This window comes from Triticum dicoccoides, chromosome 5A, assembly GCF_002162155.2.
Source record: "Triticum dicoccoides isolate Atlit2015 ecotype Zavitan chromosome 5A, WEW_v2.0, whole genome shotgun sequence".
Classification (NCBI taxonomy): domain Eukaryota; kingdom Viridiplantae; phylum Streptophyta; class Magnoliopsida; order Poales; family Poaceae; genus Triticum; species Triticum dicoccoides.
Window position 1 is genome coordinate 304,567,139 of NC_041388.1, and position 14,897 is coordinate 304,582,035.

General features: G+C 41.1%; 1 protein-coding gene across 2 annotated transcripts in view; it reads right to left on the reverse strand.

Annotated features, from left to right (window-relative positions):
* Positions 1-7,906: 7,906 nt before the first annotated feature.
* LOC119301141 (serine/threonine-protein phosphatase 2A 65 kDa regulatory subunit A beta isoform) overlaps positions 7,907-14,897 on the reverse strand; it is a 7,914-nt gene continuing 923 nt past the window's right edge. The window contains exons 2-13 of one of the 2 annotated variants that reach the window (XM_037578046.1): positions 13,597-14,013; positions 13,011-13,257; positions 12,182-12,294; positions 11,937-12,016; positions 11,640-11,781; positions 11,474-11,554; positions 10,776-10,880; positions 9,854-10,036; positions 8,894-8,986; positions 8,497-8,636; positions 8,357-8,423; positions 7,907-8,251 (exon numbers count right to left, since the gene is read on the reverse strand). In XM_037578046.1, the coding sequence (XP_037433943.1) occupies positions 8,144-8,251; positions 8,357-8,423; positions 8,497-8,636; positions 8,894-8,986; positions 9,854-10,036; positions 10,776-10,880; positions 11,474-11,554; positions 11,640-11,781; positions 11,937-12,016; positions 12,182-12,294; positions 13,011-13,257; positions 13,597-13,989 (1,752 nt within the window). In that variant the 5' untranslated portion in view covers positions 13,990-14,013 and the 3' untranslated portion in view covers positions 7,907-8,143. Of the gene's footprint in view, positions 8,264-8,356; positions 8,424-8,496; positions 8,637-8,893; positions 8,987-9,853; positions 10,037-10,775; positions 10,881-11,473; positions 11,555-11,639; positions 11,782-11,936; positions 12,017-12,181; positions 12,295-13,010; positions 13,258-13,596; positions 14,014-14,897 lie in introns of both variants that reach the window. The other variant, XM_037578045.1, reaches the window with a different exon arrangement.

Sequence of the window (14,897 nt, forward strand, 5' to 3'; positions counted from 1 at the left end):
GATCCTATCTCAGATTTCATGGTCTCAAGCCATCTGTCGGAATATGGGCTCATCATAGCTTCTTCATAGCTCGTAGGTTCGTCATGGTCTAGTAACATGACTTCCAGAACAGGATTACCATACCACTCTGGTGCATAACATGCTCTGGTTGACCTACGAGGTTCAGTAGTAACTTGATCTGAAGTTTCATGATCATTATCATTAGCTTCCTCTCTAGTTGGTGTAGGCATCATGGGAACGGTTTTCTGTGATGAACTACTCTCCAATTCGAGAGAAGGTACAATTACCTCATCAAGTTCTACTTTCCTCCCACTCACTTCTTTCGAGAGAAACTCCTTCTCTAGAAAGGAACCATTCTTAGCAACAAAAATCTTGCCTTTGGATCTGTGATAGAAGGTGTACCCAACAGTTTCTTTTGGGTATCCTATGAAGACGCATTTCTCCGATTTGGGTTCGAGCTTATCACGTTGAAGCTTTTTCACATAAGCATCGCAACCCCAAACTTTAAGAAATGACAGCTTTGGTTTCTTGCCAAACCGTAGTTCATACGGTGTCGTCTCAATGTATTTAGATGCTGCCCTATTTAACGTGAATGCAACTGTCTCTAATGCATAACCCCAAAACGATAGTGGTAAATTGGTAAGAGACATCATAGATCGCACCATATCTAATAAAGTATGGTTACGACGTTCGGACACACCATTACGCTATGGTGTTCCAGGTGGTGTGAGTTGTGAAACTATTCCATATTGTTTTAAATGAAGGCCAAACTCGTAACTCAAATATTCGCCTCCACGATCAGATCGTATAAACTTTATTTTCTTGTTACGATGATTCTCCACTTCACTCTGAAATTCTTTAAACTTTTCAAACATTTCAGGCTTGTGTTTCATTAAGTAGATATACCCATATCTACTTAAATCATCTATGAAGGTTAGAAAATAACGATACCCGCCGTGAGCTTCAATACTCATCGAACCACATACATCGGTATGTATTATTTCCAATAAGTCATTAGCTCGCTCCATCGTTCTGGAGAACGGAGTTTTAGTCATCGTGCCCATGAGGCATGGTTCGCAAGTATCAAATGATTCATAATCAAGTGATTCCAAAATTGCATCTGCATGGAGTTTCTTCATGCGTTTTACACCAATATGACCTAAACAGCAGTGCCACAAATATGTTGCACGATCATTATCAACTTTGCATCTTTTGGCATCAATATTATGAATATGTGTATCACTACGATCGAGATTCAATAAACCATTCACATTGGGTGTATGACCATAGGAGGTTTTATTCATATAAACATAACAACAATTATTCTCTGACTTAAATGAATAACAATATTGCAATAAACATGATCTAATTATATTAATGCTCAACGCAAACACCAAATAACATTTATTTAGGTTCAATTCTAATCACAATGGTAGAGGGAGTGTGTGATGGTGATCGTATCAACCTTGGAATTACTTCCAACACACATCGACACCTCGTCCTTAAATAGTCTTTGTTTATTTTGCAACTCTTGTTTCGAGTTACTATTCTTAGCAACTGAACCAGTATCAAATACCGAGGGGTTGCTATAAACACTAGTAAAGTACACATGAGTAACATGTATATCAAATATACCTTCGTTCACTTTGCCATCCTTCTTATCCGCCAAGTATCTAGGGCAGTTCCACTTCCAGTGACCATTGCCTTTGCAGTAGAAGCACTCAGTTTCAGGCTTGGGTCTAGCTTTGGGCTTCTTCATGGGAGTGGCAACTTTCTTGCCATTCTTTTTAAGTTTCCCTTTCTTTCCCTTGCCCTTTTTCTTGAAACTAGTGGTCTTGTTATCCATCAACACTTGATGCTATTTCTTGATTTCTACCTTCGCTGATTTTAGCATCGCAAAGAGCTTGGAAATCGTTTTCATCATCCCTTGCATATTATAGTTCATCACAAAGTTCTAGTAACTTGGTGATAGTGACTAGAGAACTCTGTCAATCATTATCTTATCTGGAAGATTAACTCCCACTTGATTCAAGCGATTGTAGTACCCAGACATTCTAAGCACATGCTCACTAGCCGAGCTATTCTCCTCCATCTTGTAGGCAAAGTACTTGTCAGAGGTCTCATACCTCTTAACACGGGCATGAGTCTGAAATATCATTTTCAGCTTCTTGGAACATCTCATATGCTCCATGGAGTTCAAAACATTTTTGAAGTCCCAGTTCTAAGCCATAAAGCATGGTGCACTAAACTATCAAGTAGTCATCATACCGAGCTTGCAAAATGTTCATAACATCTGCATCTGCTCCTGCAATAGGTTCGTCACCTAGTGGTGCATTAAGGACATAATTCTTCTGTGCAGCAATGAGGATAATCCTCGGATTACGGACCCAGTCCGCATCATTGCTACTATCATCTTTCAACTTAGTTTTCTCTAGGAACATATCAAAAATTAAACAGGGGAGCTATACGCGAGCTATTGATCTACAACAAGATATGCAAATACTATCAGGAGTAAGTTCATGATAAATTAAGTTCAATTAATCATATTACTTAAGAACTCCCACTTAGATAGACATCCCTCGAGTCATCTAAATGATTACGTGATCCAAATCAACTAAACCATGTCTGATCATCACGTGAGATGGAGTAGTCTTCAATGGTGAACATCTCTATGTTGATCATATCTACTATATGATTCATGTTCGACCTTTCGGTCTCCAGTGTTCCGAGGCCATGTTTGTACATACTAGGCTCGTCAAGTTTAACCCGAGTACTCTGCAGGTGCAAAACTGTCTTGCACACGTTGTATGTGAACATAGAGCTTATCACACCCGATCATCACATGGTGTCTCAGCATGACGAAGTGTCGCAACGGCGCATACTCAAGGAGAACACTCATACCTTGAAATTTTAGTAAGGGGTCATCTTATAATGCTACCGCTGTACTAAGCAAAATAAGGTGCATAAAAGATAAACATCACATGCAATCAAAATATGTGACATGATATGGCCATCATCATCTTGTGCCTTTGATCTCCATCTCCAAAGCACCGTTATGATCTCCATCGTCACTGGCTTGACACCTTGATCTCCATCGTAGCGTCGTGGTCGTCTCGCCAACTATTGCTTCTACAACTATCGCTAACGCATAGTGATAAAGTAAAGCAATTACATGGCGTTTGCATTTCAGACAATAAAAAGACAACAATAAGGCTCCTGCCGGTTGGCAGTAACTTTTATCTCATACAATAACGTATATCACATCATGTCTTGACCATATCACATCACACATGCCCTGCAAAAACAAGTTAAATGTCCTCTACTTCGTTGTTGCAAGTTTTACGTGGCTGCTATGGGCTTCTAGCAAGAACCGTTCTTACATACGCATCAAAACCACAATGATGATTTATCAAGTTTGTTGTTTTAACCTTCAACAAGGACCGGCTGTAGTCAAATTTGATTCAACTAAAGTTGTAGAAACAGACACCCGCCAGCCACCTTTATGCAAAACTTAGTTGCATGTTTGTCGGTGCAATCGGTCTTATGAACGTGGTCATGCAAAGTTGGTCCGGGCCGCTTCATCCAACAATTTTGCCGAATCAAAATAAGACATTGATGGTAAGCAGTATGATGATCACCGCCCACAACTCTTTGTGTTCTACTTGTGCATATCATCTACGCATAGACCTGGCTCGGATGCCACTGTTAGGGAACGTAGCATGTAATTTCAAAAAAATCCCTACGCTCACGCAAGATCTATCTAGGAGATGCATAGCAATGAGAGGGGGAGAGTGTGTCCATGTTCCCTCGTAGACCGAAAGCGGAAGCGTTTGACAACACGGTTGATGTAGTCGAACTTCTTCTCGTTCCGACCGATCAAGCACCGAACGTATGGTACCTCCGAGTTCTGCACACATCCCTCAAACTCTTGATCCAACAAAGTGTCAAGGAAGTAGATGAGTTCTATCAGCACGACAGTGTGGTGACGGTGATGGTGAAGTGATCCGTGCAGGGCTTCGCCTAAGCACTACGAAGATATGACCGGAGGCGTAAACTGTGGAGGGGGGCGCCGCACATGGCTAACAATTATTGGTGTATGCTAGGCGCCCCCCTCCTAATATATATATAGGTGGGAGGGAGGGAGGAGCAGCCATAGGAGGCTCCCAAGTAGGAGGAATCCTACTTGGAGTCCCTCCCAAGCCGCGCGCGCCCCCTGCCATATATAATCGAGGGGGAGGAAAGAGGGGGGAGAGGGAAGAAAGTAGGGATCCTAATCCACACTTTCCTTGCCCTCCCCTCTTTCCCTCTCCTCCTCATAGGGCTGGCCTCTGTAGGGGCGCACCAGGGCTGGTGTGTTCCCTCACTTGGCCCATAAGGCCCATATCTTTGTCGGGGGTGCCCGAAACTCCATTCCGGTGACCCGATAAGTACCCGGTACCCTCCGGGACACTTATGGTGTCCAAATACCATCGTCCTATATATCAATCTTTACCTCTCGACCATTTCGAGACTTATTGTCATGTACGTGATCTCATTCGGGACTCCGAACAACATTCGTTCACCTAATCACATAACTCATATAATAATATATCATCAACGAACGTTAAGCGTGCTGACCCTACGGGTTCGAGAACTATGAAGACATAACCGAGACACCTCTACGGTCAATAACCAATAGCGGAACCTGGATGCTCATATTGGCTCCTACATATTCTACGAAGATCTTTATCGGTCGAACCGTTATGACAACATACGTATGTTACTTGCCCGAGATTCGATCATCGGTATCTTCATACCTAGTTCAATATCTTTACCGGCAAGTCTCTTTACTCGTTCCGTTATACATCACCTCGTGACTAACTCCTTAGTCGTTTGCTTGCAATCTTATGATGTGTATTATCGAGAGGGCCCAGAGATACCTCTCCGATGCTCGAAGTGACAAATCCTAATCTCGATCTATGCCAACTCAACAAACACCTTCGAAGATACCTGTAGAGCATCTTTATGATCACCCAGTTACGTTGTGACATTTGATAGCACACAAGGTATTCCTTCGATATCCGGGAGTTGCATAATCTCATAGTCGAAGGAATATGTATTTGACATGAAGAAAGCAATAGCAATAAAACTAAAAGATCAACATGCTAAGCTAATGGATGGGTCTTGTCCATCACATCATTCTCCTAATGATGTGATCTCATTCATCAAATGACAACACATGTCTATGGTTAGGAAACTTAACCATCTTTGATTAACGAGCTAGTCTAGTAGAGGCTTACTAGGGACACGGTGTTTTGTCTATGTATCCACACATGTATCAAGTTTGCGGTTAATACAATTCTAGCATGAATAATAAACATTTATCATGATATAAGGTAATATGAAATAACAACTTTATTATTGCCTCTAGGGCATATTTCCTTCAGAAGCAGGGGGAGCGCCAAGCCTCGCGGTAGAGGCGTGAAGCGGCCGGCGGCGCGGGGCCGCAACCCGGCGGGGAACCAACCTCGGTCGCCAAAAATCTCGAAGCCGGACGCGGCTACGACGGGAGATTTGCAGCTGTCGCTGACCATAGCGTCCTCATCCGGCCACGGTGCTCCTCATCCACCTCCTCTACCGCCGCCACCGGCCATGAAGAAAGATGTGTCCATGCCGATGGCAAGCGCATCCAACATGTTCGATGATATGTCGCAAAGGTAAAAAATATCTTGTGCAATTATCTATTGTTCCAATTGTCGATTCCAATAGAATGTGTAGTTGATTCTGTGTACGTCCATTTGTAGTCTCGATGATGAAGCTTTCATGCACGCCACAAATGTGACAAATGATGATTATTCACATGAGTGTGCATCACAAGAATATGAAACGTCACAATATGGTGATGAAAATCTTGACATGGATGATGAGGGCTTTGTTTTGAAGGGAAGAACCGCAAATTATACCGGCACCGAAGATGTGTTGATTTGCATCGCTTGAAAGAAAGTCTCTTAAGATGCAACCATTGGGATCGACCAATCCGTCGTCACATATTGGCAACACATCAAGGATTTCTTGGATGCGCATAACACTAGCGGCCACTATCGCTCAAGTGACTCCCTTCGTCAACGTTGGGGCGCCATCAATGCCGAATGTGAAAAGTGGGAGGATTGCTTGGCAAATGTTGATCGCATGAACCCAAGTGGTTGTGGTGAAGGTGACTTGGTCATAATCATTTGCTATTCATGTGTGCTTTCTCTACTTTCCGCAAATATTGAAATGTTCACTAATTTGAAGATGACATCTTGATTGTTTTCTTGTAGAAAATGATTGCGCAAGGATTATTTAGAGAGAGGAACGACCATGGAGAGAAGAGGAAGAAGAAAGGAGAAGTTTTCACTTTCCATCATTGCTTCAAAGAGCTCAAGGATGAGGAGAAGTGCAAACTAGAGAAGTTTTTGATGCTTCGAAGAAGAAAAGTGTGGTGGTGGAGGATGAAGAAGATGGCCCGGGTGAGGAGAGAAGGAGACCCACTCCTCACTCGGTGACTAAATCATATAGGCCCGATGGAACTAAGAAAGTGAAGGGATCCAAGGCCGGAGACAATGATCTCAAGGATGGATTTGGTGCCATTGTCACGGCTAGGAAAGAGTATGCGGAAGAAAAAAATGTTGAAGCTCAAAGAAATTGAGGGGAGGAGTGAAGCCTAGCGATGGAGGGCGACGACCGAGGAGAAGAGGGCGACGGCCGAGGAGAAGAGGGCGGCGGCCGAAGAGAGGTTGGCGGCGACCGAGGAGAGAAAGGTTGAGGTTGAGGAGAGAAAGGCGACGGCCGAGGAGATGAAGATAGTCAAGGAGAAGGCACTCGAGTTTATGTTCATGGACACATCAACTCTTGATGCCAAGGCAAAGGCGTATGCCGAACTTTGTCGCGATGAAATGCTCATGAAAAAGCAAATGCTCATGAGAAGCATGATGGGAGGAGGAATAGGAGGAGGAATGGAAGGTGCCATGGGAGGAGGAATGGGAGGTGGAATGGGAGGGTACATGAACATGATGGGTGGTGCCATGAATGGTGCATTTGGTGGAAACATGGAAGGTGGCTTTGGTGGCAACATGGATGGTGGCTTCAGAGTAATGGGAGGTGGAATGGGAAGTGGCTTCAGCGGCAACATGACCGGCACGGAAGGTGGCTTCAGCGGCAACATGATGAGTGGCATGGGATGTGGCTTCGGTGCCAACATGAGCGGCATGGAAGATGGCAATGAATGTGCTTATGGTGGAGTTCGCGGCAACAAGACTTCAACACAAGAAAACGTCGAGAAAGAAGCCATTGATGATGATCATACCACCCTCGACAATGGCACTAGTGGCAACAAAGAGGACGCAAATTGAGTAATGTGTGTGCATTTTCATTTGTTGGGCCAACAATTTCGTTTGAGACAATTGACTTTTACTTGTAGTATTTAAAATTATGGTCGATGATGCACTTCAGTGTATAGAATTATGAAAATTTAATGTGCAAATGCGGCTGGCGGCAGCTTCACAGCAGTCACACGCCGGTTTTACATCTCTAGTTTGCATCTTCTATTGGAGTTACTCTTTATATTCGTTTTGCATCTTCTGTTGAAGTCCGCCCTTCTTTGAAGATGCAAAAGCCACTTTTTGAAGATGTAAATTTTTACATCTCCTGTTTTACATCTCCAATTTGCATCTTTTCTATTGGAGATGCTCTAAAAACAGTCAAGCTGTTGAAACCTTAACTATGGGCTATTAACAAAGTTGAATTAAATAGTACTTGCACGTTACCAGTTGATTCATGGGCATTTCATCCACCTCCAAGATAATAGCAGAAATTTAAAAATACAAAAGTACAGTCAGAAACAACGGACAATGGTTGCATTCGGTAAAAGCACACCCAACACATGCAATGACAGAAATCAAGTTCAAACTATCAATTTAAGCACACCATCAAAACAACGTGTCTCGTTGCTCAATTATACAACATTAATAACAACAAAAGGGGAACAGAGCCCATCCATTATCAGCATGGAAGTATAGGTAAATTACTGGGCTAGAAAGAACTCTCAGACTCTTAAGGGTAAATTACATGTACTCCAAGCTGGACTAAGAATAGCTTCTAAAGAACCGTGACGACAGTAGCTTAGTTAGCTAGACATCATGATCTGGTCACACGCCTGAAGGGCCTGGTTTGCATAGTATCGTACATCCACATCAGGGTCCTCGCTCAGCTCGACGAGGCATGGCTTCACAGTCTTCTCAGCAACCTGCAAAGTTAGTATTCATGATATTCCCCAATAATCCATAAACCGAACTATACAGCAAAAATGGGATCATGCAGAAGAAACTGAAGAACTCACAGATTGATCAAGGATTGGTACAAGCGACTGCAGAACTTTCGCAACATTGAACTTGATGTTCGGCACTCTGAAAGTTCAGAAGTATGTCAGCAAAGCACTAAAATTATTGAGTTCTGCCAATTATGTTAGTTGCCGCTCACCTGTCCTTCGAGGAATTAATGACGACAGGGAGCAGCTTTTGGCATGTTATTTCTGCACCCATGACAGGGGCTAGCAATGAGATAGCTTGCAGGATGGTCATGCGATACAGATAATGTGGGTTGTTTATCTTCTCCAACACCTAGAAAATAGAACATGTAAGCTTTCAAGACAGATGGTCTAGTCCAGTATGCAGAGTAAAAAAAAGTACAGATTTTCTAGCCTGTATCAAAACATCATTAATGCAAAAGGTACTTTTAATATTTTTCACTAAGCAATGATTGAACCTGTTCAGACTTAAATATGAAACCCCACAACAAGATGCCTGCTTAGCTGCGGGTGTGCCAGCTTTAGTGCATGTTTAAAGTATGCCTAGTGTTTAGATAGTACATAAAGAACCTGAGGAATTATGTGTTGCATAGCCCACTCTGGACCGAACTCCTCCGCCAGGCGCTTCAAGTTGTTTGCGGCAGCTTCTCTGATCGAGAAAACCTGAAATTCAAACTCTGGTTAACCATTCCTGCATTTATAGGTAGAGTGACAGCCTCTTGTTTATTACTCCCTCCGTTCACTATTATAAGATGTTTTGGATATTTCGGTATGGACTACATACGGACTGAAATGAGTGAACAAACACACTAAAATGTATCTATATACATCCGATTCAGCATAAAGTTAGAATATAATAGTGAACAGAGGGAGTGTATATCAATCTTAACCAGAGAAAAGATGTAAGCCGCATTTTGTTTATGACTACAGAAAATATGCAAGCCAACCGGCAAAGTGCATCGAATTTCACTAAAACTGAACACCGAGTTCAGTCAATTACTGGTAAATGAGGGGAAAATCACATGTGAAAGTTGTTAAATATCACATGTGCTCCTCATGCAATGTACTGCTATACGCTGGAACAAAATGTTTGAGGTCATATGCCAAAATCGCAGCAGTGTACTGCTATACGCTGGAACAAAATGTTTGAGGTCATATGCCAAAATCGCAGCAATGTACTGCTATACGCTGGAACAAAATGTTTGAGGTCATATGCCAAAATTGCAGCAGTGTACTGCTTTGTTTATTTCAAAAAAAAATCAAAGAAACAAAGGGGCTTTGCCACGCCTAAAACCTTAGGAGCACAACAGTTTCTTAGATGTGTGTTTTGTTAGTTGGCACAATTTATTATACATATGGCCCATGTGTCACATATGGCCCATGTGTCAATACAAAATTTTCCCATCTTTTGCCATTCCTGGAATCTAATTTATTGGCCACATTTATAGGAATACACACATTGCCTAACCTTAGCTGTGGGAAAATCAACCTTGAACCAAACATGTGCTTAGATATCAGAATAGTGTATACCTTATCTTCCAACCATTGCATGCAAAGTGCCCCCAGCTTGTCATCAAAAAACCCAACACCTAACTGACTAGCCAGCAGAGGGATGTACTCAATTATTGCAAGCCGAACCCTCCAGTGCCTATCCTCCGCAAGTTCTACAATAGCCGGCAATAGAGATTGCGACAGCAAGTCAATTCCAATGACCTGAAAGATTGCAAAAGCATCAGAAAATGTGAAATGGCCAAGGGAAAAATACAGCAAATATCAGTCAATAGGAGAAACAGACTTGATTAAGGGGATAGCTGCTACTCCTTCTGTTTTCGTATGTACGTCGTCTCAGAACGTTACACTCACCATAATACAGGCAAAATATGGCATTACTCATCTTTATTATACCACATGATACATTTAACGGCGAGTGTTACTTTAGTCCCATACTGATTAATGGCAATTGCAATAGCCAAAGGGAGGTGGGGGGAGTGAAAGGGGGAATTGGTGTAAAAATGGCTTTGAATGGTAGTACGACCTTCGCTCAGAAACGTATTTTGGTGCCAGATGACATGTATTTATCGCAAACTTATTATATTGGGAAGTGCAAAGTGTTACGACCCATGGGGTTGCAGATAAAGACCTAGGGCAAGTGGGTTAACACCGAGTCATCTCAGTTGTATAGTAGCCAACTTTTGCACATGTCCCTTGTATTTGGGGTAAACAAAGTGGTAAGATCAATCTCAGTTACACTGGGGTAAAGCAAAGAATATCATGCTGGAAGCGTACCAAAGATTCACAAACAAACCAGCTATTAATTGCAAGAGAAGCAAGAAACAAAAATAGTACTTACACTGGGGTAAAGCAAAGAATATCATGCTGGAAGCGTACCAAAGATTCACAAACAAACCAGCTATTAATTGCAAGAGAAGCAAGAAACAAAAATAGTACTGACCTGATTAACTTGATCAAGCTTGCTGATTATGTTCAGTCGAACATCAGGAAATTCATCCTTCAGCAAAGAAAGAAAAATAGGAAGAAGTTGTTCAATGGTAGCATCCTGCAGAAAGCAAAAGATATACGAAATTATAGTAGTATCACACAAAGATATACGAAATTCATCCTTCAGCAAAGAACGATGATGGATTGTTGATAGTAATTGCATTTAGAGCAGAAACTATTGGCAACAAATTATAGTAGTATCACACAGATATACGAAATAAACAGATTTGATTTGTAGCAACTAGCAATAGAAGAGTAAATAAAGGACAAGTCTTTGGATACTGGATGCAAAATACCGTCACAAAACATGTACATGTAACTGGCAAATGGACCAGTGCATATGGAACACAAACCAAAAACATCTGCATTGTTCTAGCTGACATGCTGAGAAATCCAGGATAACAACAATTCAAAGAAGTGATTATGCGCCATGTCTCGCTAAAATTTCAGTATAAACGGCGAATACTACTTTCATATGGCAGGTCACAAGAGTAAAATGATAATGGAAACAGGTATTTATAAAATATATTCATAGGTCTAGAGCCACCAGATGGATATTCATTAAAATGTAAAAGAGCATTAATTTGTCTGTAAACATGTTTGCAAAACTGAAAGGCAATTCAAGAATTATGGATGCATCATTGCTCGCACCTTCCCCAAGACAGGGGCCATTCCCATGATGACTGAAGCCAAAGCTGAGCGAACATGCTGAGACGAATCTGATGACAATTCCTGCAGATGAAATTGGCAAGAGTTAGTCTATTGACAATAACAGCAGCAGAATACAAATGATTCTCAGTAACTGCCCCGGCCGCACCTTAACACACGGCAGAATGTGCTGAATTGCAAGCTGTGGACTTAATATCCTACAGAACTTCGTAACTTTTCCGGCAGCTGCTATCCGCACTTCAGCCTCATTATCACGGAGGAGGCGAACATATGCAGGCACCAGGTCCGCTCTGTTAACAAATATATGAACACATCAAGTCATCAACCAATCAGATTAAATATATGTATTTACATGTAATATAACAACTAGCCCGTGGAAATCAAAATACACTTCACAAATATTAAAAATTCAAGTATGTTACAATTGATGAAGAAGGTCACTAACCTTGTAGGCTCGGGGCCAACTGCCTCGCAGAGCTCATACAACTGGTTTGCAACCATATAACGGACACGCCAAGATTTATCCTAACAGAGGAGTTATGGAACAAGTGTTAGTAGCAGCACAACCATGATGATGAACTTAACAACAGAGTTAAACAAATAAGCAGTTCTGGGTAACATGAAACTGTAGCAATCACAAAGTTATATAACAATACCATACAAAGACTATTAGTTATGTCAGTAATGTACCTGGGAGAAATTAACAATGACTGGAAGGATATGGGCTACACAATCTTGGGGTTCTAACAATTTTCCAAGAGCGGCACAGCCTTCAACTGCCAATAAACGTACTGAATCTTGATCTGCAAATGAAGGCCAATAACAGCGTGTAATCAATGTCTCAAACTCTCGACTCGTTTACCATTGTACAAAATGTTGGACAAGAAAGTTCCAGGAGCTAGTTTTATGGCTCATACATATATTGATATTTTGGTACATTCAAGTATAAAAGAATAGTCCCAGAGTTTTAAGAGTTTATTTTGATATCTTGGAGCATAGGCAGACTGATATCATGTTCAGAATGAAGAAGATAAAATATAGCAGGATACTTTTGGTTTCAGTCCTAAAGGATTCATAACAAATCACAAGGAACCTAACCGTACTACACCACACTGCCATACAGGACTACTTGAGACCCTATATAAATTAACAATAATAAAGCAGAATCGGAAAATTAGGAACATGCGCTACCACCATACAAAAAGATAAACTACTAAATGGTACTTGAAAAAATATGTCAAATTAATTGCAAGAAAGCTAGAGATAAGCTACATGTAACAATCACTGACTACGCTAGTAAGCACAATCACTGAAAAATCAATAAAAGATCTCCACGGCAGATTAATGAGGAGACCGCATGATTACAAACACAATCATTCAGAGAACACAATAACTGTTTGATGGCAACATCAGAAACTACAATACATGTGTTCTATTCCACTTTTTGAACAGGTAACTATTTGCCTGAACTAGAGAATTATTTCATTAAACAGTATGTCAAAGATGTAGAAGAAAGTACCATCTTGGGTAAGATCATCAAAGATCGACATGATTTCTGTCTTCAAATGGCTCTGTTCAACAGTGGCAGCAAACTTCCCAAGATTTGATGCAGCTGCCCTTCTGACCATAGGCATGTCATCTTGGCATAACTGGCCATAAATAGTCCTCAGTTCTGTTTTCAACGGATCGGTGGCACTTGGATAGGCTATATGGAAAAGACCACAGGATGATACTCGAGCTGTAAACCACTCACCAGCCGCTAGCCTCTGAAAAGAGTAAAGACTGGTTGAACGAACAGGCATAAAGATATCAACAGAAAATAAAACTGCATTGCTACATTTATCTAAGTACTCTCTCGGTAAAGAAATATATCTAAAAAGTCTTATATTTCTTTAAAGAGTACAGCAGTATTTCCAATTAACAGCCATATGTTGGAGCAAGTCACTATACAGAAGAATACAATGCAAACGCAGTTACCTAAAAGGCAAGAAGTAGAAATATCATGCAAACATATATATTACAGAAGGCATATAATGATGAGGTCAAGGAGTGCCACAAATATTTGACAACAATCAATTGAATGTCTCACTGTATAAATGCATTACCTTTACTACTGCAATGAAATAGTCAACAATGTCATTTTCTTTCATCTGTGCACCAATACGGCACAACGACTCAACTGCTTTGTCTCGGACACAAGTTTCCTCCACCGTAGACAATGTCTCCAATGGTGGGAGCAAAACATGAGCATGCTCTACACCCCCAACATAAGGAATGAACACACCCAATTCTTCAGCCATTGCAAGAAGCACCTCATCTTCATCATCATTGTTTTCGCTGAGGAAAGGAATCAGTTCCTTCCTGGTTCTTTCTTCTCCAAGTGCCCGTGCAATAGTGGAAAGTCTTCTGATGGAGTTCAGGCGCAATTGAATATCTTCATTTTTAAGCTCATCTATCAGCACGGCAATTGGATAGAGAGGCTCATCGACCATAGCCATCAGGCTAATCAGTTACTTCTACAACTGCAAATCAAGACAGAAGATTAGGACAGTGTGACCACTAGAACTGAGTACGCGCACACACAGATGTGTCCTGTAGTACAAAATATGTTGCATGATCAAAGGCAAGAGCAAGTGAGAATGGCAGAGTGGTGTTTCAATGAGAGATCAACCAAATCTCCTCCCTTAAAAGGATTTAGATATGTCAACCTATTACAACCATAGTTTCAAGATAGACAAATTTCAAGACATCCATACAACTCCAATACATACGACCATTGGTTTCACAGCAACATATTAATACAAAAGTGAGAATTACGGAAGACGCATAAAATTTCAGGGGCACTTCCATGAAATCAATCACTATTTAATATGACTGCAAAGATTTCATTGATATCAGAGGTCAAAGTTTAGAAAGGCAGCACACTGAAACACATGACTGATTTAACTTGCACGATCAGTAAATGTGGATTCATTGCCGTGCTGGACATGATCACTGAAGGAAAAGAAATCAAAGTCTCGTACAGCACAACAAATTTAAGAGGTCAAAGAAAGATGCAAGTTATTTGTTGACTTTCAAATAGCATATGCTTTACACAACCCAAACAGCAAAAGCATTGTTTTCCTAATAAATTATTTGTTGACTTTCCCCAAGTGTCAAAGAAAGATGCAAGTTATTGTCTACAAATGGTTTCAGGGGCAAACAATCATAATCTTTGCAGCATTCCCAAGGTTGCAATCATTCTTTTCCCATCAACAGATCTACAAGCAAGGATCAGAACATACAGCTTATGTTGGTTGTGCCAGTGGACCAAAGCAAGTCGTATGAAACTACAGAAATCTCCATAATATCCGGTACAGTTTCTACATTACATGCTTTCAAATTGTCGCCGTTCTAACAAACATAC